The sequence below is a fragment of the Colletotrichum lupini genome, chromosome 1 (genome assembly GCF_023278565.1).
Source record: "Colletotrichum lupini chromosome 1, complete sequence".
NCBI classification, from domain to species: Eukaryota; Fungi; Ascomycota; class Sordariomycetes; order Glomerellales; family Glomerellaceae; genus Colletotrichum; species Colletotrichum lupini.
Window position 1 is genome coordinate 4,505,355 of NC_064672.1, and position 23,241 is coordinate 4,528,595.

General features: G+C 55.8%; 7 protein-coding genes across 7 annotated transcripts; 3 read left to right on the forward strand and 4 right to left on the reverse strand.

The window, feature by feature from the left end:
* Window positions 1-241: 241 nt before the first annotated feature.
* CLUP02_01353 (HSF-type DNA-binding protein) lies at window positions 242-2,841 on the reverse strand (the record flags this gene model as incomplete). Its single annotated transcript, XM_049280394.1, has 3 exons — window positions 242-441; window positions 512-2,247; window positions 2,339-2,841. 3 exons carry the CDS (start codon window positions 2,839-2,841, stop codon window positions 242-244), a joined length of 2,439 nt encoding a protein of 812 aa, XP_049136351.1.
* A 2,315-nt stretch (window positions 2,842-5,156) lies between these two features.
* CLUP02_01354 (cyclophilin type peptidyl-prolyl cis-trans isomerase/CLD) lies at window positions 5,157-6,800 on the reverse strand (the record flags this gene model as incomplete). Its single annotated transcript, XM_049280395.1, has 1 exon — window positions 5,157-6,800. One exon carries the CDS (start codon window positions 6,798-6,800, stop codon window positions 5,157-5,159), a length of 1,644 nt encoding a protein of 547 aa, XP_049136352.1.
* A 653-nt stretch (window positions 6,801-7,453) lies between these two features.
* Window positions 7,454-8,475, forward strand: CLUP02_01355 (uncharacterized protein; the record flags this gene model as incomplete). The annotated part of the gene is made up of 5 exons (XM_049280396.1): window positions 7,454-7,491; window positions 7,562-7,592; window positions 7,650-7,708; window positions 7,781-8,200; window positions 8,268-8,475. The coding sequence occupies 5 exons, from the start codon at window positions 7,454-7,456 to the stop codon at window positions 8,473-8,475; spliced, it is 756 nt and encodes a 251-aa protein (XP_049136353.1).
* CLUP02_01356 (deoxyhypusine synthase) lies at window positions 8,258-9,771 on the reverse strand (the record flags this gene model as incomplete). The annotated part of the gene is made up of 4 exons (XM_049280397.1): window positions 8,258-8,425; window positions 8,611-8,631; window positions 8,703-9,500; window positions 9,553-9,771. 4 exons carry the CDS (start codon window positions 9,769-9,771, stop codon window positions 8,258-8,260), a joined length of 1,206 nt encoding a protein of 401 aa, XP_049136354.1.
* Window positions 9,772-11,574: 1,803 nt separating this feature from the next.
* On the forward strand, window positions 11,575-18,753 carry CLUP02_01357 (myb-like DNA-binding domain-containing protein; the record flags this gene model as incomplete). Its single annotated transcript, XM_049280398.1, has 1 exon — window positions 11,575-18,753. One exon carries the CDS (start codon window positions 11,575-11,577, stop codon window positions 18,751-18,753), a length of 7,179 nt encoding a protein of 2,392 aa, XP_049136355.1.
* A 264-nt stretch (window positions 18,754-19,017) lies between these two features.
* CLUP02_01358 (uncharacterized protein) lies at window positions 19,018-19,760 on the forward strand (the record flags this gene model as incomplete). The annotated part of the gene is made up of 4 exons (XM_049280399.1): window positions 19,018-19,172; window positions 19,233-19,438; window positions 19,500-19,544; window positions 19,618-19,760. The coding sequence occupies 4 exons, from the start codon at window positions 19,018-19,020 to the stop codon at window positions 19,758-19,760; spliced, it is 549 nt and encodes a 182-aa protein (XP_049136356.1).
* A 103-nt stretch (window positions 19,761-19,863) lies between these two features.
* Window positions 19,864-21,218, reverse strand: CLUP02_01359 (arrestin; the record flags this gene model as incomplete). The annotated part of the gene is made up of 3 exons (XM_049280400.1): window positions 19,864-20,106; window positions 20,159-21,043; window positions 21,141-21,218. The coding sequence occupies 3 exons, from the start codon at window positions 21,216-21,218 to the stop codon at window positions 19,864-19,866; spliced, it is 1,206 nt and encodes a 401-aa protein (XP_049136357.1).
* Between the last annotated feature and the right edge of the window lie 2,023 nt (window positions 21,219-23,241).

Below are 23,241 nucleotides of genomic sequence, written 5' to 3' on the forward strand. Positions count from 1 at the left end.
GAGATCACCACCACACCCGTAAGCGGCGAAGTTTCTATTCTACCTTACAGAAAAGAAGAACCATCCCATCTCATCCCATCCATCCTAGGAATTTTGCTCAATCGTAGCTTTCAAATTCCTAAAATCAAAAGACTTTGCCACCTTTGCCACCTCAAATCATGGGGGGGAAACCCCCGAGTCCTTCCCCGAAGCAAGAGAACACACACCCGTCCCATCCCACCCAGTCCCTAATTTCCCAACCTCATTCAACATAGGGGAAGAGAGAGGGAGAGACAGAGAAAGCAATAAGCAATTTTTGGATATCATGCTCTTTTTTGTCCACGCACAAGTTATTTCGAAGAAAACCGCCGCCTTCCATAGAGAAGAAGAAGAACAGAGAGACGCCCTCTGCGGCATTCTTCTCATCCTCGGATAATTTGATGATCAAGACCGTTGCACCACCTATGGTGCTGCTAAAAAGAAAGTCGTGAAAAGAGGGTAACCCCCCTTTAAGTCATGCATCATCCTCAACCCACACGTCTGCGTTTGTTACCGCGGTCGGGGCTGTCAGTGATCCCATCGAAGCTATCCCGCGGAACCTCTTCAGTCCCGGTGGAGCTCGGTGTGCCATTGACGTTATTGTTGCCCCCTCCGTTATTCGGAGCCGAGCCGTCGAGGGTAAAGTTGAAGTCGTTCCCGTCACCGTTGAAGTTGACGCCAGGGTACGCGTTGTCGCCCTGGAACGCATCCGGGTTCAGGAACTGGTCAATGTCGAGGTCGCCGTCAAAGTAGCCGTTCACGTTGCCGTTCTCGTCGATGCCGGGTATGCGACCCGAAGGGCTGAGCGGTCCGAGCATGCTGGAGAGGTGGTCCAGCTTCGCGGCTTGCTCCTCCTGCATCCGGTGTAGCGCGGCGAGGTCCTCTTGGTTGAAGTTGATTTGCTGTAGTGAAGGTGGCGGCGCGGCGGAGCCCATGATGGGCGAGAGGGAGAGGCCGGGTGCGGCGGGCATGGGCGGCGGTGTATCGGGAGTGGCGGTCACGGAGGGAGCTGGCGGATTGGGTGAGGCGGACATTGAAGGCTTGGAGGACTGCGGAGCGTTGGTCGAGGGTGTTGCGGACGATCGACCGGCCATGGCGTTCAGCATCTTGTTGCGTTGGTCGTTGCTCATTGTGACGGGGGTATTGTTGACGACGTGGGGGAGATCGATGCCAGATGAGTTGTTGGCATTTGTGTCATGGATAATCTTCATCATGCTCTCATGGGGATTCGACTCGAGCTCTTGGGCTAGATAGTTGGTTGGTGATGTGTGGTCGCCGGGTGATGTGTCAAACAGTTCTGTGACGGTGCCCATCTCGCGGTTGTACGGCTGAGGCGTCGCGGAGCCGCTAGCTGGTGACGGCGATACCGTATTCGCGCGACCGTTGGGAATGGGCGGCAGCAACGCTTGCCGGCGCTTTGGGATATTGATGTTGTTTCCTGCCGAGGTTTGTGCTTGCACGTAGTCGCCCAGATCCACGACGCTTCCCTGAGGTACCGAGCTGGAGCTGTTGCCGTTCGGGATGATGCTCGCGAGAAGGTCGTTTACGCTCTGAGGGCCTGCTTGGTCCTCGAGTGTCTTTCTAAACACGTTGGCCAAGAAGTTCAGGATGGCGTTGATGGAGTTTTGATGACGGTCGTGCTGGCTCTGGAAGACGACAGCCTGCTGATATAACGCCGTGTTGTCTTGCTGGATCCGCTGGATCGCCGTCATGATCATCCTCTGCTGCTCGCGCACCTTGGCCAACTCTTCCCGAATCAACGTCATCTCCTTCTTCTGTATCGGCATGTCGCCCGATGGCGGCAGGGCTTTGCTGGCGGGTGCACTGGCGGTACTAAAGCCCTGTGTCACGCCGTCGTCAATGTTGACGGCATCCTCCTCGCTATCACCCTCGACTTCTGCATTCTTGGCGCCCTTTTTGCCCTTGTTGCCGCTCTTTGGTTTGTTAATGAGCCAGAGCAGGTTCGGGTGCCCTCGTCGGAAGAAGGGATTCGAGTACTCGCTTGGGCTCTTGTTCTTCCGTTCGCTTGCACGCATCGAGTTATCCGACAAGCCGACCCGCTTGTGGAAGCCGTACATGTTGAGCTGTCGTACAAAGGAAGCATAGTTGTTGTGCTTGAACAGGTCGGGAATTAGCTTCTTCGCGAATTCATCCTCGTCGAGGACGATGAATGAGTCGCCCTTCTCCGACCACCGAATGAGCTCAGAATTCTTATCGTCGTCGAGGAAACTGTGTATCATTAGTATGGGTACGAAAAAAAAACCTACTGCCAACAAAATACGCCTTCTCGTCACTTTGGAGGTACGGGAACCTAGCTTACCTGCTCAGCTTCTGCACAAACGGTGGAATCTGCTTCCGCTTCTGCTGCGCCTCCCTCATGGCTTTGCGAGCCATCTCCTCCAGGATTTCGACGTTGTCGGTCTCGGCCATGTTTCCGTTTGCTTGTTGCTGCTGCAGGAGCGCAGAGTCTTCGCCGACAAAGGACCAAGGGTCGCTGGACGAGTCGAAGTTTTGCCTCGCACCTGTCGGGACGAGTGCTCTGTTCATCTGCCTCCGCGCGACGGCATTGTTGGGGCTTGGTGTGGGCTGCACGAATTGCTGCGGCGTCTGCTGCTGCTGTTGCTGCTGCTGACCGGGGACGAGGCCGTACGAGTTGACGGCCTGGGCCCCTGTTCCGTCCACAAGGCCCGTAGCAGCGTCCGCTGCCCCTCCCCATCGCAAGAACTGATCGCCGGGCGGACTGGGAAATGACTGTCCGACCTGTGGCATCGGCATGGTGGGTATCGTTCCTGGCGCTGGTCGCTTTCGAGGGTTCGAAGACATGGGAATGTGCATGCGCCTTCGTTGGGGGGTTTGTTGGTTCGGGTGAAGACGAGTTGTGTGGCCCGTTGGGAGAGTTCAATCGGCCAGGTCGCCGGCTGATGCGGCGCCTTTGAGGCGGACGTGATAGGCTGACGCGGGGGTCGCCTGCTTCGGTGAGGGTCGTTTGAATCTTTTCGCGGCGGCCGCGTTTGGTGGGTTGCGGGTTGAAAGCTGTGGGCAGCCTGTGTACCAGTAGTCGCCGAGAGCAAGCCAGGAAAAAACCACCTCCTCGTTTTGCTTTTTCACAGCGGTGTCGAGAAGCGAAGAGCAGCGGCAGCGGCGGCGGATGGATCGGTCGGGATAGTACAGACTAATCGGATAATCGCCTGTCGCATGCGCAAAAAACTCCCACGGTCTGCGAGAAGCCGAAAAGTTGTCGGGCGTGGAAAAGCGCGGTGACTGAAAGAAGGATGGTGAAATGAGGATACGGATCTCGTGGTTCTATATACGTTCGGGGTCGGTCGTTGGGTCGTGATGCCTGGGGGGGGACCTCTCTCTCTATGTCCAAAGTGCTGAAAGGGCAGGCTGGAGGAGGGGGAAGCCTGAGTCAATCGCCAAAAGCTGTTGGAGAAGCTTTCGCAAAGGAAGTCTATTGTGTGAGAGAGGAAATAAGAAAAAAGCCGACAACAACAATTCCAACTATGGGCCGGCAAAGAAGCCCTTGTCGCGATAGGTCGGGCTTGGGTTTCGGCGCAAGGGTGCGATTGTCTCGGTCGCGGAGGATGCTGCGAAAGCTCTGAATGATAGCAGAGATTACCGCTTCTTTTTTTCTGGTAAGGAAAAAAAAAAGGTGAGTGTTCGCTGTGTTAGGTAAGGCACATTCAGATGACGGTACCTTACGGTGAGGCGTCAGGCGTCAGCGGGTTTGGTGCTTGGCTCGACTTGACGGTTCAAGGTTGTGTGCTTTGGTCGTTGCACGTTTGATGGCGGCGGTGTTGCTGCTGACTGCAGTTTGCTGGCTGGCTGCTGCAGACGTAGCGCGTCTCTCACTTTTTTTTTTCCTTCGTCCTCTTCCAAGGTGCGTGGTGGGGGGGATGATGTCGCTACCACGTCGTGTACTGTGGGTTAATGTGAATGTTTTAAAAGAGGCTAATTGGATGAGAAGGGGTTGTCTCTCCAAGTTAGGTATGTGCGTGTGCTTAGGTAGCAATTGAGACCAGTTCGTGACATGCACCTCACAAAAAAGAAAAAGAAAAGAGGGTTGAAGGAAAAATGACAAGGCCGTTTCTTGTCCGAGTAAGAAGGGACCACAGGCTCAAAGAGTCTAGAAGAATTAAGGTCAGATTTGAAGCTGCCTGGTGTCTGGACCGGGGGAACAATATCGTTGTTGTATTATCATTATCAGCCATGCGGGACTGAGACCACGAGAAACTGAGGATCCAGAGGCTCAGAGTTTACGCAGAAGACCCCGTCACCCGAGTGGAGACCCCTGAAGGAAGAAGAACTGCAAACACCAGCCCACCACCGGCCACCGGCCACTGGGGCCTGGGACCGTCAAGGAGCCCCGTCCAAACAACAATTCATAACGGGAACCGTGGTCGTTCGGGGGTCCTCGACTGGGACGGACGGGTCAGGATGAGGTCCCTTGAACACGGGACAGATCGTCCGGCCCAATCAGCAATCACCCTCATCTCGATCCTCACCGACACTGTCACGATGTCACCTGTGAAAGGAAATGTGTTGGAGCCCATTGGCAGCGGTACCTACGGAGTACATATCATCATACTCAAAACTGAGGTGAACAATAAAACACCCCGCCATCCTGGCACCAGCTGTCAAAGCATCAATTCTCATAGCATCTTCCGAATGCGATGTCTGCACTTCCCACCCAGATTTACCAAATACAGTATAACAAGGGTTCTGGGCTCGGCCGAACTGCCGCTTGCCTCCTCGGCGTTTCCCGCCGTCTCCCTCGAGGCCATCTCGATGACGCGTGTGGGGACCAGGCGGGGAGCTGGCCCCTTATCCGTACACTCTTCAAAGGTAAGGTACCTTACCAACGTCATTTTACTCCGATTCCTAGCTTATTCTTCGATCTCAGCTCTTCAAGCACGGCCCATTCCCCAACTGCCAATTTTTCTTCGTCTGAATAGCATCGTGGAAACAAATAACTACCAACGGCTCTCCAAAACTTTGATTCTCGCATCTTTGCTTCGAATTTCAGGGGTATCATTGGTTTTAACTGGCCCATCATTGTCCCGCCCTACAGAGTCGCATTCAAAACCCTTGTTCCTGTCGAGGGTACCTACAGATACCCTGATATTTTCTCAGAAAAACTACCTTGCACCTCTGCCCGCAAGAGCCGAAGCTCTGGCCATCTTTGCATTCCGTGCCTGATCCCATTCCCGTCCGGAGTTTCCGCTCCGGGCCTCTCGCGATGCCTTCTTCTCCTCTTGCAGTGTCCTGGCCTTTTCCCTGGGATCAATCACCACCAGCTCCTCCTCAGCCTTTTTGCGATAGCTGAGATCCTTACCCAGCTTATCCGCTTTAAAGCTGAGAGCCCGTGACATCCACCCTTCGTCGTCGCTGTCTTCCTTGGCGGCCTGATCCCACGCCTTGCAACTCTGGCAATCGGCAATAAAGTGAAGATCACAAAGTTCCGCTTCCTCGTCGGCCACCTTGTCCTCCTTGCGCTCTCCCTCCTCGGCTGCAGAGGTGGGTCCGTCTCCCTTCTCCGGAGCCTCCTCCGGCGGCGCCTGATCCAACTTCGACTTGAAAGCTTTCAAGAAATCGAGAGCTTGTTGGTCTTCACGGCTAGTCGTGTTACCGCCGGGCCTTCTCCTCCTCCCCCGGATTGACGTCTCGGGAATCATGCTTTCCAGTGCAGATTTCTTGGTCTCCTTGACCGGTTCGGAATGAAAGCTCCGCTTCATCGAGGCCTTAAGAGCGGCAATCTCCTCATTTGTCTTCTCGAGAGCCGTCTTGGTGTCGCGAACCTCGGGCTCTGGCGACGGAGAATCCTGAAGTCGGATAGGAATGGCGCTCTTCTTCTCTGATGACATTTCCTTTGGCGGTGCCGTCCGCTTCTCCTCAGCGGGTTCGGGCTCTGGCTCGTCTCGTGGCGGAGGTTCCGGCGCTTCCTCCTTTGCCTTGCCTTTCGATTTAGATTTGGTCGACTTCTTCACGGCCGGTTCCTCTTCCTCATCCACATCCATTACTATTCTCGTGTCGAACTTGGTCTTCTTCAAAACCGGAACCTCCTCGGCATCGCCCTCATCGTCCCCGAAGCTCAAGAGCTGCTTCCCGCCTTTCCTCTTCTTTTTCTTTTCAATGACCACAGTCTTGGGCGCCTGGGTCGCAACCCTTGACCTCTTCACCATATCATCGAAGGGGTTGACGAGAATCTCCACGTTTGTAATCTTGACAGGGTACGTCGGCCGGTCCGTGCCCGGAGTGACTTCCCCCTCGCCCATCTTCGCTAAATTGTATATCGTGTCGCCAGCTACCCGCCCGAACAGCGTGTTCTTGTTATTGAGTTCGTCTGCCTGATCGAGTGTGAAGAAGAACTGGCTACCGTTCGTATCGGGACGACTTTCGTTCGCCATGCCCAGCTGCCCGCGCCGGTTCCATTTCAGCCGTGAGTGAAACTCGTCCTTGAACCCGATGCCCGTCGGACCGGCGTTGAGACCGCGTCGCTCATCCATTGGCCAGGGGTCCAGCTCGCCGCTGAATGCGCCGCCATCGTAGATGGACTCGCCGCCATTGCCGGTCCCCGTTGGGTCACCGCCCTGGAGAATGAAGCCCGGCACGAGCCTATGGAAGATTGTATTATCGTAGTAGCCATCGAGGGCAAGCTGGAGGAAGTTTCGGCAGGTGAGTGGTGTTTGCTTGGCAAAGAGCTCGACAGAGATGTCGCCTAGGGTGGTGTGGAGGATGACGGACGCAGTCGGCTGCGGTTCAAGGTTGTAGATGGCCGACATCTTGGCCGGCCGTGGCGACGCTCTGTCGAGTTAATTGTTGGAATTCTGGGTAGGATCGGGGTGAAAGAGAGAGGTTAACATGGGAGAGGGAGAGGTGCGTGGGACAAGTGGGTGGATGCAGCTGCAACCTTCGAAAGTTTCTAGATCGTCGTCGGCGAGGTAGCGTTGGATGGTTTATCGATAAGGTCACGTGCAGCTTCGTCGGGACGTCATCTGATTCGGTACCATTCTGTCGGTTCTACCTGCCGCACCCTTCACATCGTGTAAGTGCCTCCCACTAGGCTGCATCATATCTCAAAATTATCCCATCTGAATACTCCCTAATAATTTCCAAGGTACTTAGGCCTGACTGTCTCCTTTCTTACCATAAGAGGTCGAGGGAACGTGGCCGAGAGGTATGAGGGGGGTCTCATAGTATTAACCCGAAAGTCCTTGAGCCTCAGTCAACCTAACCTTTTGTTTAATTCCCCATTGAGGACCTCTTTTTCTCCCGCTTTATCTATCTCTATATATGTTTGATCTGTGTCCTGCAATATCTGTAAGAGTAAATTAAGGAAGCTGAGAGAGTCAATGGAGAGTATTTGCATCAAACAATTCGCCTAGTCTTTACACATCGACCTCCTCCACAACGTATATCCCACACGCACAGCACAATGCGTAGACTCCCCGAAGAAATCACCTACCTAGCAAGGTCAATAGGATTTATCTCGCCCACGTTACAGTAGAACCTAAATCAGAGAAGCCACAGTGGATGGTCTGAGTTGTATATCGGCTGCCGGTCTCAAAGAATTTGTGAGTTGAATTTGCTTGCACCTCGTCTCCGATACACCACCACACTATGAGAAAAAGCCGACTTCTTCCTTTTACACTATCTGGCAGACCCCTGGTATTCGCCTCTGTATATGCGAGTCAGAAGTAGCAGCACTCCCACTTCATTGCGACTTCATACAATAAACAACTTCAAGCAGCATATCACATAGAGAAATGCCTTTCCACACGGGTTCATCCATACGGCGGGCAGAGTCATTGAATTGCGCAGACACACTTGCTCACATGCCTGAAATCGCCCCCTCAAAGACGAGGGCTGCCGACAACCTCTCTTCGCTTCCCGAGCACATATATCAAAGGACACATTCACAGCAAGGCCTTGGATACTTCCCCGAGAGCAACTGCAGGGAAGAAGGAAGCCATACGCCGCCTAACAGCAGCATCGCGGCGGCTACAGTATTTACCTCGGGGCCCTCGGAGAGTAGCGACCCTGTCTCGTCACCGCCGCCGACAGGTCAGAGTCAGAGTGATGATCACCCTAGTGGCGTGGCCGATGAGGATCCACACGACTCGCAGGCGACGGAGAGCGCCCCGGAAGACGATACTTCGGGTCCTGAAGAGGTAGGGGAAGAGTAAGTTTCGCCCTTCTTGCGAGGTATAACATGAAAAGAAGGATGTTAACCGTCAGTCTACCAACAGAAAGCCTTGTTGTATCTGCCCTCGGTGCCCACGGCACTCAAAGTCCTGGGTGTGCCAGGAATGCGGCGACTCACTAGCTCCGGATGAGCTTGATGCCCCGTGCTGCTGCCCTGGTCCTGATGCTGAATCCTGTGGATCAGATTGCGAGGAGACGGAAGCTCAGGGGCATGTTAGATCAGAGTCACCTGAGTGGGAGTCAGTATTGTAAGAAGCCCGGTCCCAGGAACAACATGTGGCGGCTCTTGGGTGTGCAATGGAATTTTTGTTTCTTTTCTTTTCCCACTTGTTATGTCTATGATGATTTTTCTTTGGCAAAAGTATTTGCGACAATGAATGGGAATACCAAAGTGGCGTCCGCATAGACCTAGACGCATTATATGTGTTAGCAATGGAAATACACAACCTTCTCCAAACCAAGTGCTCGTGGTGACATACCTTGACGGCATCGGCGCCAATCTTGATCTTTCCCCAGGAAACGGCCTCATCCGGCCTGGCGCCCGCATCACTTCCGTCAAACTCCTGGCCAGTGTTGATGTACACGGCCGACTCGGCGCCGTTGCGCATTAGGCAAGCGTTCGCAATGTGATGCTTGATGACGCCGCCACCTAGGATAATCATACCTGCCCTCTTGGCGCGCACCGAGATAGTGTTGATCTTTCGGATATCCTCGACGATGTCGCACTTGAGCTGGCCAGGCGAGGTCTTGAAGGTGTGGAAGTACAGCATATCGCCCAAGCTCCCGTCCGTGAGCGCGGGGCAGAAGACGGGGATGTCGTTCTTCCACGCCCAGTAGTAGACGGAGCGCTCGTCGTTGATCTCCTTGCCGAGGCGGTGGATCATCTTGGAGGGCGTCCAGTTGATCTCGTCGTCGGTGCCCTTGCTGGCTTCCTGCTCCTCGTACATCTTGTCGAAGATGGGCACGACCCAGTCCTCGAAGGCGCGGTAGTTCGAGTTCGGGACGACGAGATTGCCAATTCTGTTCTGGCCCTTTTTGCGTAGGCCTTCGCCGTCGGCGCTAAAGGACGACATGTAGGTGTCGCCCAGGCACTTGATAAAGTCCTCCTCGATGCCGCCGGCGGTGGTGACGATGGCGGAGACGTGCTTGTGTTTGACCAGCCACCGGAAGACGCCTCGCATGCCGGAGGAGATCATGTTGGAGGTGTAGCCTAGGAAGATGGTGGTCTTGTCGCCGGTTTCTGGGTCTCTCCAGGCCCTCTTGAAGTCGCGACCCGCCTGTCAGCAGGATGTCGTCTCACACGTAGGAGCAATAGAGGTGGCGGCTCACCATGTCATTGATGATCCGGATGGACTCGGTCAGAGACGAGGCTTGGAAACCCATGAATCTCATGCCATTGTAGAGACTCTCGGCGGTGATTGGACCCTTGATATCGTCAAAGTCCAACTCCTCGACTTTCTGTGCGCCTTCGGGCATTTCTTCCGAGACGACAAGGACCGCATCGGTTGCTGCCGCCGGCGGGGCGTTGGGGTTCTCTTGAGATGCCATGATATAATTTCTGTAAATGAACGAATGAGGGAGGCACACCGAAATCAGGTTGCAGTTGAGTTGCAAATGTGAAGGATCTCAAAAGTGAGATTGTCTCAAGCCCACCGAACAAAGGTACATACCAGTGAGGGGAGTGGCGATCTATAGCAAATAGTGGGAACACGAACCGCGGAGAATTGTGGATGGCTATCAGACAAGAACCCTGTGACTGTTTCAACCCAAAAATAAATAAATAAACAGGGTGTCTCTATCCGTACTCTTTTTCGTTCTTAGCAATCAGAGAACGAGGAACTCTGACGGGATATTGGAGCTGGCGTGGAAAAAAAGTAACCATCCACACACACAGGTACACACTTCAGAATGGCTCCATCCGGGCGGGCATGGGATGACTCCACGGCCGTGATGTTTAGAAAAGACGGACTCCACTCTGCAAAGAATTTTGACGGAAAGGTGGAGTAACAGGCGGCAGGGTCTGCCACGGCGCGCGCGCACAGGGACCCACCTCGAAATGTGAGTGCCCACCCATGCAGGTCGGGTCGTCTAATGGTAAAGCGACACGGCGACGGACCTGGAGTGTGTGTGGTCGATGACTTTTGGTGCGTGGGAAGTGATGCTGGTTGGGTATTCATTCAATGCGTGCCTGGACAGAGACGTGGAAGAAGACACGATGGTTTCGAATTGCACAAAAGACGGGAGGCTCATCGGTGGATGTGGTACAAAGTGCAAGGTACCTTCCTCGAGATGATGTGGATTTGGTGACTACCTCAGTGGACTCTTGAGGTTTGTCTGTGGACACTTCCAGCTGGGCCGTGGACGGGACGGGAGAGGTTTCCATGAGGTACCAAGGTTCCATGACAAACATTTGAAGGGTACGTACCGCATCTCTTGGAAACTGACCGGGAAATTGAGATTTCGGAGACAAGCAGCAGGCAGGATGACAAGCACAAGGCACCTCAAATTCGGGCAGGCATTGGATGGAAGGCAGGGCCAAAGACAACACCCTCAGGCTCGAACTGCCGTGGGTCCCGCTAGAAACCTGAAAGAGTCTAGCGCGTGTTGGCGGTAGAAGGCTGGCGCTGCCCCCAGCGAATTTGAGATCCAATTCAGCCCAGTGCCAAACCTGGAACTAAGCGCCACTGCACGCGAACCGTATTTTGCAGGCTGCCCCGAACGTGGCCGTGGCCGTGGCCGTCCAGTACCGTCCGTACCTACTGTCCGCTGGGGTCCCGTCTTCAATCCTTCAACATCACACGATTGCTCGCCAAAGTGCCCAAGTGTCGCATCTCCGCGCTTCATCACGACGACACACCAACCTCCGCCCACGAGCATCGCTGCCAACGGGACGCCGTCCACACACAATCAACGTGCCGTCATCCACCCGTACATCATTACCCAGTGCAAAGCCATACGCAAACACACACAATAACGACCCGCTGTCGGATGCACCCACTCCCCGCCGTGCCCGCTACGCTACCTCTCTCACCTCCTGACCAGCGCCCGTCCTGACGCTTATCCGAGGTTGGGACCCGACCAAGGACCAAAAGTCTTCCATCGACCCACGACAACCAAGGTTCTCTGGTTCCACGTCCCAATCCAGACACATATGGTATTGGACCTTTATCATAGGCAACTTTAAGGGCTGTCGCCCGGCCTAGTGCGATGTGAGTAGACGATGCAACAAACCTAAATCTCCGACTTCTTCGAGTCTTGCATCAAAATTCCCACAACCCGCATGCCCGACCTAGACAAGCCATCGCGCTCGACGCAAATCGAGTCAAACACCTAGACCCTCCCGACCACCAGATGCGACCGCCCTTTGACCACAACAGGCGTCCTGTGGATGCGAGGCGGCCTCTCGAGCGACCCCTTCATGCTAATCACGATCTTTACAGGGCTTCGAGATATTCCTCGAGGTATGACGGGGGAGATCGCGGCGACCGTCGCTCCAGATCGCCTCGCGACCGCTCACCCGATCGTTACGAACGCGCATCCCAGTACAGTGATGGCGACCGCCGCCGATCATCCGCCGAGGCGCGCTCCAACACTTCAGCATTTACCAACAACAGAGATTCGTTTCGCGACAACCTACCCCGTGACCCGCCACGGGGGCCTAAGGCGCTTTTAGATCCTCCCAGTGGACCCAGAGGCGGCGGCTATGCTGGTGACTTCAGAGGACGTGGCAGAGGTGGCCGTGGCCGCGGATGGGTTCGCGATGACAGCAGAGATCGCGGACGGGACCGCGATATCGATTTCAGAGACCGACGCGATGGGCCTTATCGAGACGAGAGAAGCCGTGAACGCGAACGGGACTGGGATCGACGGGATAGAGAGAGCTATCGAGGACGCCCACGCTCGCCTGGTAGAGGGCGCTCACCACCACAGCGAGATTTCCGCGACAGAGATCCTCCATTAGGCGTCGATGCCGAACGATCTAGGCGCGGCTCAAGGGACGGCGGCCCACCTTCCGCTGGCTCGTCCAACTCTGACCCCCCCTTCGGCATGGGCCGAGGTGGTTTTAGAGGAGGCAGAGATCGAGGACGCGGAGGATGGGAGAGAGGAAGGGGAGGAAGAGCTGGTTTCTACGACGACCGTGATCGCTTCGGACCTCGCAGTCGCTCTCAGGAAGGGCGATGGGGCCGCGATAGGGACGACCGCGACCGTGGCGACCGATGGGTCGATCCCGAAATTCGCAGAGACCCTCGAGACGAACCCCGTGATCCCCGAGACCGCGAGTTGCTTAGACCAAAGGTCGACCGAGAACGAGACAGAGGCATGTCTTCCCAAGCGCAGTCGCCAAACACCAAGGACGTATCTCCGCCCCCGCTCGCCCCTTCAGCACCCGCTTTCGGCACTGTCCCTAGTCGAAACGGCCCGGCAGACGGATCGCCCATCATTGGCGGCACCGGCAAACTGCCACCCACAGCCCCCAGAGCCTTCAACTCCGAACGACCTGTTTCTGCCGGACACGGCGGCGGAGGTAGCGGCGGAGATTTCCCGGCACCCCCTACCGGTCCAGCAAAGATGAACCTTGTAGAGGGCAGCCCGCCTATCCCCTCTGGCCCTCGTGCCCAACAACAGAAACAGCAACGGCCCTCGAGTAAGCAATGGATAAATCCAGCACTGGGGAAGAAGGGCCCCCCCGAGTCGCCCAAGATTATGAGGTCTCAGAGCTTTGCGCAACAGCAACGCCCGGTACCTTTCCGTCATGAAAGCGTACCAGCAGAACAAGGTGACAACGACCGGCGTCCACGCAGTAGTGATGCGAAGGCCGACTCTCACAATTCCGCCAATGAAGGTTCGGTCAAGTCACTTAACCTTCCGGAACCTGGCGAAATTGTCATCAAATCCGAAAGAGACAGCTATTCTGCCAGAGGCTCCATGGACCGAGATATGGAACATCCGGATGATTCAAGGGACATTGTCATGGGAGGAACCGATAATCATGGATATCAGGAGCGTCGGAACCCTCCACGGCGGGAAGAGAAGTTCGACACAGCCGACAAAGACGACAGCGATGAGGGCTTAGTGGACGAGGACGAGGAAGAGACGAAGGAGCCGCCCAAGCCTGCAAAGCCTACAAAGGTGAGCCGTATGTCTGTGCCGCGAGTTCGATTTCTTCTCCCGCCCCAGGAACCCTCGGCGCCTGTCTCCGAACAGACGTCCGAATCCGATGACGACGAAGATTACGGAGAGTATTTCGCCATGGAAATCGCAAAGGAAGAGGCCGAATTGCAGAGATTACAGGACGCAGCCGACAGTACTCCGGACAGAATCATCGCTCGCTACGCTGCAGTCTCGCACGAAGCATTGGTAGCGCTTGTCACCGAGCCAGAGAGTCTTGTGGATATGCTTGGGCCGATCCCCGACGTCATCGAACCTCCGAAAGAAGCTACCCCGATTAAGTCACCGGTTGTGGAGCAGCGCGAAAAGACGCCCAAGATCTCGAGCCCAGTTCAGCAAGCCAAATCATCACCGAAGGAGCCTGCTGTGGTACCCGAGCCAATCTCCGTTGCTGTGTTCGCACCGAAGTCGGAGGAGCCCGAGGTTGAGAAGAAGCCCGAAGAGCCTCTCATCGAAAAGGAGGCAGACAAGGAACTAGAGAAGGAAGTGGAGAAAGAAGTCGTGGTGACAGCGCCTAAGGTGACTGAGCAAGAACCCGAGAAGGAGCCAGAGCCAGAGCCAACAACAGTCGTTGAGAAGCCCGCCGAAAAGCCCGTTGATAAGCCCCTGGAGCCAATCGCCGAGAAAGTTGTCAATGATGCCGAGGAAGCCACAGACGGTTCCGCCGAGAACTCTGAGAAGCCTACTGCGAAACTGGCTGAACCTGTTGTCGAAATGGCTCAAGAAGCGCCCATGGTCCCTGCCTCGAATGAGCCGCAGCCCAAGACAGAGGAAATGGATATCGACGAGCCTGCCTCGGTTCTACTGGCACCCTCTCTCCCTCAACCATCCGAGCCGGCAAAGGATGTGGATGTTGCCATGGAAGACGCATTTGAGCCCGAGAAAGCCCCATTGGAGCCGGTGGTCGAACGCGAGGAACCCAGGGAGCCGGTCATGAACGGCCAGCACCTTCTGCTCCAACCGTCGAGTGTGCCGATGGAAACGATTGAAGGCGACAAGGGTCTGCCCAGCACGCCCTCGCAAATGGACGATGACGACGACAACTCTACCGAATCTGAGGACCCCGACGTGATGCTCATCGATAAGATCCGACAGTTCTCCACGACGCCCCCTCTCGACAGTTTACCCGATTACAGCTGCCGCCCTTGGAGCCGGGACCGGGATTTCTTACAGTCTCTCGAGTCAGATTCGATGGTCGACGATTTCATTCTGCAGCAGCTTGACAAGATCTCCCTGGAGAAGATGGCTGGACAAGGGGAGGTTCGCAAGGATTACGCCGAGAACTACATCAAGTACCTCGATTTTACAGTCTCGAGCGACCCAATCGCGGTCAAAAGCCGAGAAACCTTTATCAGCTGTCTGCCGACACCCGAGAAACATATTCCTATCCCTCCTCCCCCGGAACTTAAACCCGAAGGTAGGGGAGCTGGCAGAAGGTATGCGAGCGAACGAGACCTAGAGAGAGTTTTGCAAGCATCCATGAGGGAAGACGAAGAACGGAAAGAGAGGGAACAACGCGCCATGCAAGAGAAGTATCGCAGTGAGAAAGAAGCCGTCATTCCCGAGATGTACTGGAGACAGGAGGACCGGGACAACGAATTCTTCAAGGACACCACCGGTTTCACGCCTGTGGAGAAGCTTGTACCTGCCTGGCAGATTATGCCGCCAATCAACAACTTCACCCCCGAAGAAGCAGACCTCTTCGAGAAGAGATATCTCACGAACCCGAAGCAATGGGGAGTCGTCGCTGAAAACGTACCTAAGCGCAACTTCGGTACCTGTATTCAGTACTACTATCTGATGAAGAAGGATCTCAACCTCAAGGAAAAGCTTAGAAAGCAACCCAAGCGTAGAAAGAAGGGTAGAGGTAAGACCCGCTCAAGCGCGCTTGTCTCGGAGCTGGGCAACGCCGAAAATGAGGGAGAGGAGAACCAAGAGAACGGCGAAAACGGAGAAAGGAGACGTCCACGTCGTGCTGCTGCCCCGACATGGGGCTTCGAGCAACCGCCCACGGATTCCGACAACGCCACACCAGCCGGTACACCCGGCCGGCGCGGAGCCAAGGCTGATCCCGAAAAGGTCGACGGTAGGAAGCGCGGACGGAGGGCAGCCAAAGACAAGGAGCCGAAGGCGCCTAAATCTCAGCAGACTCTTGCAGCAGCACCCACGCCCGCTACAGGCAAAGGAAGGTCTCGCTCGAACTCTAGAGTTCAGAACACTGAGTTCCAGCCGCCTCCGCCTGTGCCTATGGAGAATCGTCTGCCCTCGCAATTCGAGGCCCCGGTTACCGGCGTTCAGCCTCCTCTGATTCCAACTCAACAACAACAGGCCCCTCTGGTTGTCCAGGAGCGCCCTGTTCCCATCACCCCTTCACCGATATCCGAAGTCATGGCGCCTCCATCACTACGGCCCGAGCCACCACCACCTCCCGCGCAACCGACCGTTGCGACTTTCGATATTGCTCAGCCGCAACCCGAACGTCGTGCCCCCAGTCAGGCGTCCAGCTACTGGAGTGTGTCTGAAGCAAATGATTTCCCTGGGCTACTCAAGTCTTTCGGTACTGACTGGGTAGCTATTGCGGGCCATATGGGTTCGAAGACAGCTGTCATGGTCAAGAACTACTTCGTCAGACAGAGAGACCAGGGCAAGACTGAGTGGGAGCAATTCGCTGCCGAGGCTGACGCGAAACGAAGCAGAGGTGAGAAGCTACCAGATCCACCACCGCCCACTGTCGGTGGACGCAAGAAATACGATTCAACGCCTGGGGCTTCGTCACATCGACCCCTTGCTTCCGCGCCTGCCACTCCCGCCCCGACGACTGCATCCGAACCGCCGAGCGAGCCTCCTGTGACAAAGGTCGAGCCTCCCGTCCAACAACCTGGAGCACCACCCTTTGGTCGCTTTGCGATGCCGATTACGCCGGCACCACCGACGCCGGCAGCGCAACAGCAACAGCAACCGCAACCGCCACAGCCCCTTGCTCAAGCTCCTCCGCCTGCCGTGGTTGCCACCCAGGCCCCTCCTCAAGCTCCTCAACAGGCGCCAGTCCCTGCTCAGCAACAACCAGCTGCCCAGCCAGTATCACAGTCAGGGTCGCCGGTTGCTCGTCCACCCCGAGCACCTCCTCAGCAGGCCTTTGGCTTCCAGGAGAGAGAACGAGAGTCGACCCAACCCCCTCAACCAGTCAGGATCTCGCAAAAGCCACCTGCGGCCCCAGTCACCGAGCCCGCTCAGCAGCGGCCTTTGGCTGCCGCACAACCTGTGCAGTCTGTGCAGCCTGACCCGCTGGTTGACCGACAACAGGCCGAGAGGCGACGTGAGATGGAGAGACAAGCCATTGAGCAGCAGCAGCAAGTTGAGAGACAGCAGTTGGAGAGACAACAGCTTGAGCGGCAGCGTATAGAGCAACAGCAGGTCGAGCGACAGCAACTGGAAAGGCAGCAAATTGAGAGGCAACAAATCGAGAGGCAACAGATGGAGCGTCAACAGCTTGAGAGGCAGCAGATTGAGCGCCAGCAGATTGAGCGCCAGCGCATCGAGCAACAGCAATTCGAACGCCAACAGCTCGAGAGAGAAGCTATCGAAAGGCAGCAGATCGAGCGACAGCAGATGGAGAGGCAGCAGATCGAGCGCCAGCAAGCTGAGCGACAGCAAATGGAGAGGCAACAGATGGAGAGGCAGAAGATCGAGGCACAAGCCAAAGAACACCTACGCCCGGCCGAACGTTCCCGCCTCAAGCAGGAGCCTGAGATGACACCGCCGCAGCATCATTACGAGCCATTCTCTTATGGTCAGCAACCGGTGCGCAACGTGCCGCCTCCTCGATCTGAACCACCTGTGGCAAGACAGCCTGCCGAGCCGCCGCGGGCAACGGCTACCCCAGTCCCGCAAGGCTACGGCCAGCCTATGCCTCAGCCAGGTGGACGACTCTTGGGTGACCCTCAGCCGTCTGTCTCAACACCCCCTGGCCAAAGGCCCATTGCAGCTCAACGACCTATGCCCACCCATATGGACTCTTATGGCACTCCTCCCCAGCAGCAACAGCCGCCGCCAGCAGCGGCCGCGCCCCCGCCTCGCTCGTCAGCTTCGGAGAACAGGAGATCCAACATCATGTCGTTGCTCAACGACGACCCACCAGCGGCTGCCGCTGCTGCCGCTCCTACACCCCCGCCTCAGCCCAAGCGTGTTAATGACATGGCCCAAATCAAGCCATCCCCGACGCCGCCACCACAAAGCATGTCTAGAGTACCTGTTGCCGCGCCGGTGCCGACTCCCCTACGGCCAGAGCGGGAGCCTCCTCAGGCAGCTTATCCCTATGGCCGGAATGCTCCCTCAGCTTCTGCGATGCCTCCTCTGAAGCCGACTTACACTGCCTCGCCCCAATCGCAGCACATGAGCGCCCCGAGATCAGCCATTGCATCTCCTCATGATGCGGCGCAAGCCGTCGAGAGGGACTACTACCGCCATCAGTACCACCAGCCTCCAGCGACGAACTCTCCTCAGGTAGCGCAGCCTTATCCGCCGCAGCCCCAGTCTCGTGATCCTCGTGATCCGCGTGACCCCAGGGACCCCAGAGATCCTTATCAACCTCAGACTACGTACCCTGCGTACGGTGCACCTGCTTCCCATGCTGGCTCGCCACCGCCTCAGTACGCCGTACATCAGTCGGCTTCCAGACGCGAAACGCTCCCCCCGCAAGGCAGGGAATCGGCATGGGCTCCTGGACCTCAGGGACACGTCATGGGCCAGCCGCAACCGCCGCAGCAGCAGTCTTCATGGCCACCGGCGTCACATGCGCAGCCCGCTAAGCAGCCTCAGCAGGCACCTCCTCCTCAAAACTGGGCCTCTCCGCATATGTCGGCGCAAAAGGCACCTCCGACGGGCTCGGCCATGCCGCAACAATCCTGGGCTTCCGGACCACCTCAACAGCAACAACAACAACCGCCGCCGGGGCACCACATGTCGATGCGAGACGAGAGAGGTTCGGCCATGTACGGTCAGATCCCGCCTCAGCACCAACACCCAATGCAAGGTCGCTACCCGCCCGTCTCCCGCGCACCAGAGCCAATGCCGCCTCAAGGTCAACAGGCGTACCCGCCGCGGTATGCATCGACGCCCGCGCCTAGAGATCCCCGGGACCAGATGCCACCCCGGAGCTACACGCCCGTAGGATACGATTCACGTGGCCCACCTCCGGGACCTTACCCTCCGGATCCTAGAGAGATGCAGATGCGCGAAATGAGCCGCGACCCCCGAGATCCTCGGGATCCTCGGGAGATACAACACCAGGAGATGCTCCAGCGCGGTCAACTGCGTCCACAAGATGGCTATGGGAGACAACCTGATCGATATGGCCGATAGAGGCGTGTATCTATCTGACTCCACTTCTTATCAAGCATGTATCAAAGAACCAACAAAAAAAGAGAAGACTTTAACTACGGGGGGATGATTGGTGTATGGTGTGTTTTATGGTCTGGGTTAGAGACCGGAAGCCATAAGGAAACGCAGATGCAGGAATGTTTGGGGGCAAGGGGCGGACGTGTATTCATAGTGTTTCAACGCATAAAGCAGGAGACTTTTTTTTTTTTTTTTTTTTTACTTCAATGGCGATTTCATTCATTCAGAATGCGTCTTACCTTGGCTGTTTTATATCGCCGCTTTTCGTCCCTGGCAAGGGTGAGTGAAGTCTACGCTCACTTCGAGTGCATGTTGCAAATGGGAGCACTCCTCGATTCATCATCCAACCTCCCGAGTTGCTTGTCTCTTTACGTCTCTTATTCGTGAGTAATATGTACAACTTCGAATAAAAAGTCTCCCTCTCCTTGGCAACTCAACTCAAGACACACACACATCGCCTCCTCGTCCAAGTTTCGTCATCTCATGATAATCACATCCATCCAAACGTGCTTCGCCAAAATGCACAAGGAGCCTGAATTTACCGGCTCTTTCGAGTGTTTCTTCACCCGGGAGACCCCCGCCAACGCCTTTGCCTTGCCGTGCCGTGCCGTGATGATGATGCCATGTCCTGTCGAATTACCGCAGGGCCGTCCGTGTAAACGCCGACAGCAGGCCCCTTGGTTGTGACACGAGAATACCCAACCATTGAGGGGTATTCGTTGCCTCCCAAAACTCGTGTCCCCCCGTCCAGGTACGTATGCATGGCGCAGAATCGGTCGCCACCACATCAATCCCGTCTCCCTTTTTGGCCTCCTCCCATCCATTGAGCAGGTTTCTTCAATTCCGACAGTTGCGCCGGCTCAGTCGACCTTGTCACGGGGCCACAGCTTTGCAAAATCTGTGACTGGAAAGCAGAAGCAAGTATGCAACCAACCAGCCCTATCAGATATAAGCTTGCTGTTACGGGGTAGATCGCCAGCCCTCTCGACTGGCTGGTCTCGTACCCCGCAGCCCGGCGCCAAGATTTCCGCCACGCAATTCATACAATTACTCCGTACGATTTCGGCCAGTCGTTCATTCAATCAGCGGTTTCTTCTGCCCTCCCACCAGACATAATCCCAACGTCTTGAGAGACTCTCGGTCGTTCGCTAAAACAATCGCCCGGGCAGGGAGCATAGGGTTGTTCGGGTCTACATGCGAGGCGTCCTTTGCAGCCTGTTCGATGGCGTCCATTTCCTCTTTACACGCTTGCTGGTCCATTGGACAAATAACTAGCGGCTGCCTGACGGTCAAATCTCTGGTCGATCCTAGCTGCGCCTGGTGAAGTCTGTGAGCATGGGTAAGTTATTGCAAAGTCTGATAGACGTACCTTGACCGTCAAATAAAACTCAATCTTGTACAAGGTTGAGCTCGTCGTGAACGAAGTAACTTCATAGAGCGGAAACGCCGGTTTTCCTCTGCGAATGATGCCGTCCGGATCGCGCAAGTCCTTGGAGGGAAACACTAAGCCCAAATTTGTTGCATATCCAGCCTCGGGCATTTTCGTATTGACCAACTGCGTGTTCTTGGCAACTTTGTTGACCTTCTTCGTAGGCTCGTCGCCTTCTGGGTTGTACGTGATCTCCTCCTCGATGGTGACGGTGATCTTCTGAATCGTAACCTTCAACGCTTTCTTCATCCAGTCGGGATTGGGTACTAGTTTTATATAGACTGTTATCGGGTCTAGCGGGCCGTAGCTCCATTTGGGGACCGAGATGCCCAGTGTGACAACGCTTGCGTCGCTGACTTGCCTCGACTCTGGCTTGTTGTACATGCCGAAGGTCGACAAAGTGTCGTATCGCTGGAGTGGTATAGGAAAGGAGTATTTGTTCTGTAGGGTGTGTCCTTGTTGCACGGTAACAACAAGCTCGTAATACGTCTCGGCCGTTCGGCTGGGGAGTTGCAATGATGCCGGGGGTATTCGTCGGTTCGTTTCTTCGCCACCTCTTCCAAACGGGATGAACAGGACGAACGGCAGATCCATCGCAATGACGCTCTCAGCATCCTTTCCTGATTGACATCTGAACAGCAGAAGCTCTTTGCCGACTACGTCCGTCGTTTCCCTTCTCGGGGTTCCCAGGTGCCTCTTCGCAACATTCTCGGCGGCGGGGTGTATTGTTTCTCTCCGCTGTAGACAAATGCGCACCAGCGAAACGGAAACGGGCATGGAATAGCCCTGTGATGGACGGATCTCGACTTTGCCTTCGATTCGGGGCTATATTGCGAGCAAAGAAACGTGTCAGCAAACAGCGCGCAAAGGGTACTTTGACCACATCAGCCTCCCCGACGTCATCACAGAGGGTCCAACGTACTAGCGTCGCAGAAATGCCCGGGTAGCCGACCAGAAAGCTGCTGTTGGGCGGACCAGAAACCCTCACGAAGGCGGCCATACTGGCTGGATCGCCAGAGTATCCAGAATGCGTCTCTCGTCGGCGTGAAAGTGGTAATGGCGTTGGGCGGATGATGGAGGTGAGGTTCTCATGTGTGTCGGTGGGCGGCAGTCGTGCTTCCTAGGCGCTGCGCGCGTTGCCGCCTGGTGGGTGTGGGGTCCAGACAGTTGAGTCCAAGCTATCGGGGACGTGCAACAGCAAGAGCAGAGCGCAAGGCCAAGCGGCGGCATTACATGAACGGATCGCAGTTGGCCGGTAGCCTGGGGTTTGGCTTCGTCGGGTCGGGCGCTGTGGGGAGTACTGCTAGCAGTGCGCGTTTCAGCGTCGAGATGGGCGTTGATGGGAGTTGGCGCAAAGTCAGGTCGGAGGGGTTGGAGAAAGCGGCGCCCTGTTCCGGAGTCTGGAGATGTGACCGGCGGGCGGTTGTTGGAGAGAGTGCGGAAATGGGGGGTGGAAAAGAAGAAGAATCGAGAGCAGTGACCAGCAGAAACAAGACCTCTCAGCCCAGGCCACAAGGTCGCGCGACTTGTGTACCTCAGCAAGGTGAAGCAGCTAAACAGGGCACCTAAGTTCTGAGTGGGTGCAGCTGGGCTGATGCAGCTTATTCTCGCTTCTGCATCGATTTTCCCAAGACAAGCATAAGCAGCAGCAGCGGTCGCAACGGGAGCAGCAACACGCGAGGCTCGCTCGGTCAAATCGGGCCAGGGAAGCTCTGGGATGAGTGGTGGGTTGCGAATGGAGTCGTGCAAGTGGCACACTGAGCTTGGCGATTTGAGGGTGGACGGAGTAGACACCACAGCTTTCTCGAGGTAAGGTATCTGTACGGAGTACTCAGACGTATTGGATCCGTACAGACGTAGTAGACTGGGAGGCTGGTTGTTGGTGGAGGGGCCCGATGTGGCGGGGGGCTGTGCGGGTAGAGATGGGCACTGCACACGGCCCTTGGTCTGTCTATGCCAACTTTGTTTTGCTGATCCGCCGTTGCTTCCGCTGTCTCGTTGTCTTGTGCCCTTTCTTCCTTTCTTCCCTTCGTTGTTCGTCTCTTCCTCGGAGTGTAAGAGGTGTTTGGGGAGTACACTCAGCTTCCCATGTGCACCAATGCACGTCGATATGGGTGTAAGATGGCAAGTCCCCTGTTGGTATTCGTGCAGTACTGACTGGCTGCTATGCTGGGCTTTGCACTGCAATGGATCAGGCTCCGAAGGCGGCAGTTTGCGCTCTGTGTGGGATTCGCTTCACTCTCCCCTGGTGTGTCGATGTTTGTAGTGATTGGGCAGTATGCTGCTCAGCCGCTGAGCTGTGGGTTGTCTACCAGGGGGGTGAGCAGCAGAGAGATGAGAGGATCGGTACAAGGAGTATACTTGGGGGGCTTCGTGGTGGTACTGCCTCTTCCTTTGAGCCACACTTGAGATGAGTGCGTCTGTGGCAGTATGGGACTTGGAAAGCAGAGCCTGGTGTCCAAGTTGGAGGGCCAGTCGTCGTGATGGCTTGCGTGTCGGATAACGGTGTCTGAGCGGGAATCTGGGGGGATGTTTTGGTTTGGATCGGTTCCTTGACCAACAGGTGTCCAACGGCGGAGGGAACGGGAGCCAACATTGCGTCTTCCAACGAAGCTTTCTGGATCATCTGTTTTGATTCGACTCAAATTAGCGGCTGGGACCAGGAAGAGGTACTCACAAGGAAGTAGACTTAGGGAGAGATACTTACCTACCTGGAAGCCTAGAAGGGGTAGGGGTTTAAGGACTAGGTAGGGAATGATTGCTGGGACGATTGGCGCACTGGAAAGATGCGGGGAATGCCTCCAACACGATTGCAGTGTCTCGTGTAAGTTCTAGCTCTACCTTACCCTGACAGCCTGAGAGCAGAGCCTTGGCACCTATCTGGGTAGGAGCGAGAACAGAATGTGGAAAGTGGGAAGCAGATGGCTATTTCCTGTATTCGCATACCCGGTGTTTGGGATTGAGGCCGTGGTTATTGCAAGTGCACTGGGCATCGATTTTTGTATTTTCCCATGTTTGGTAAT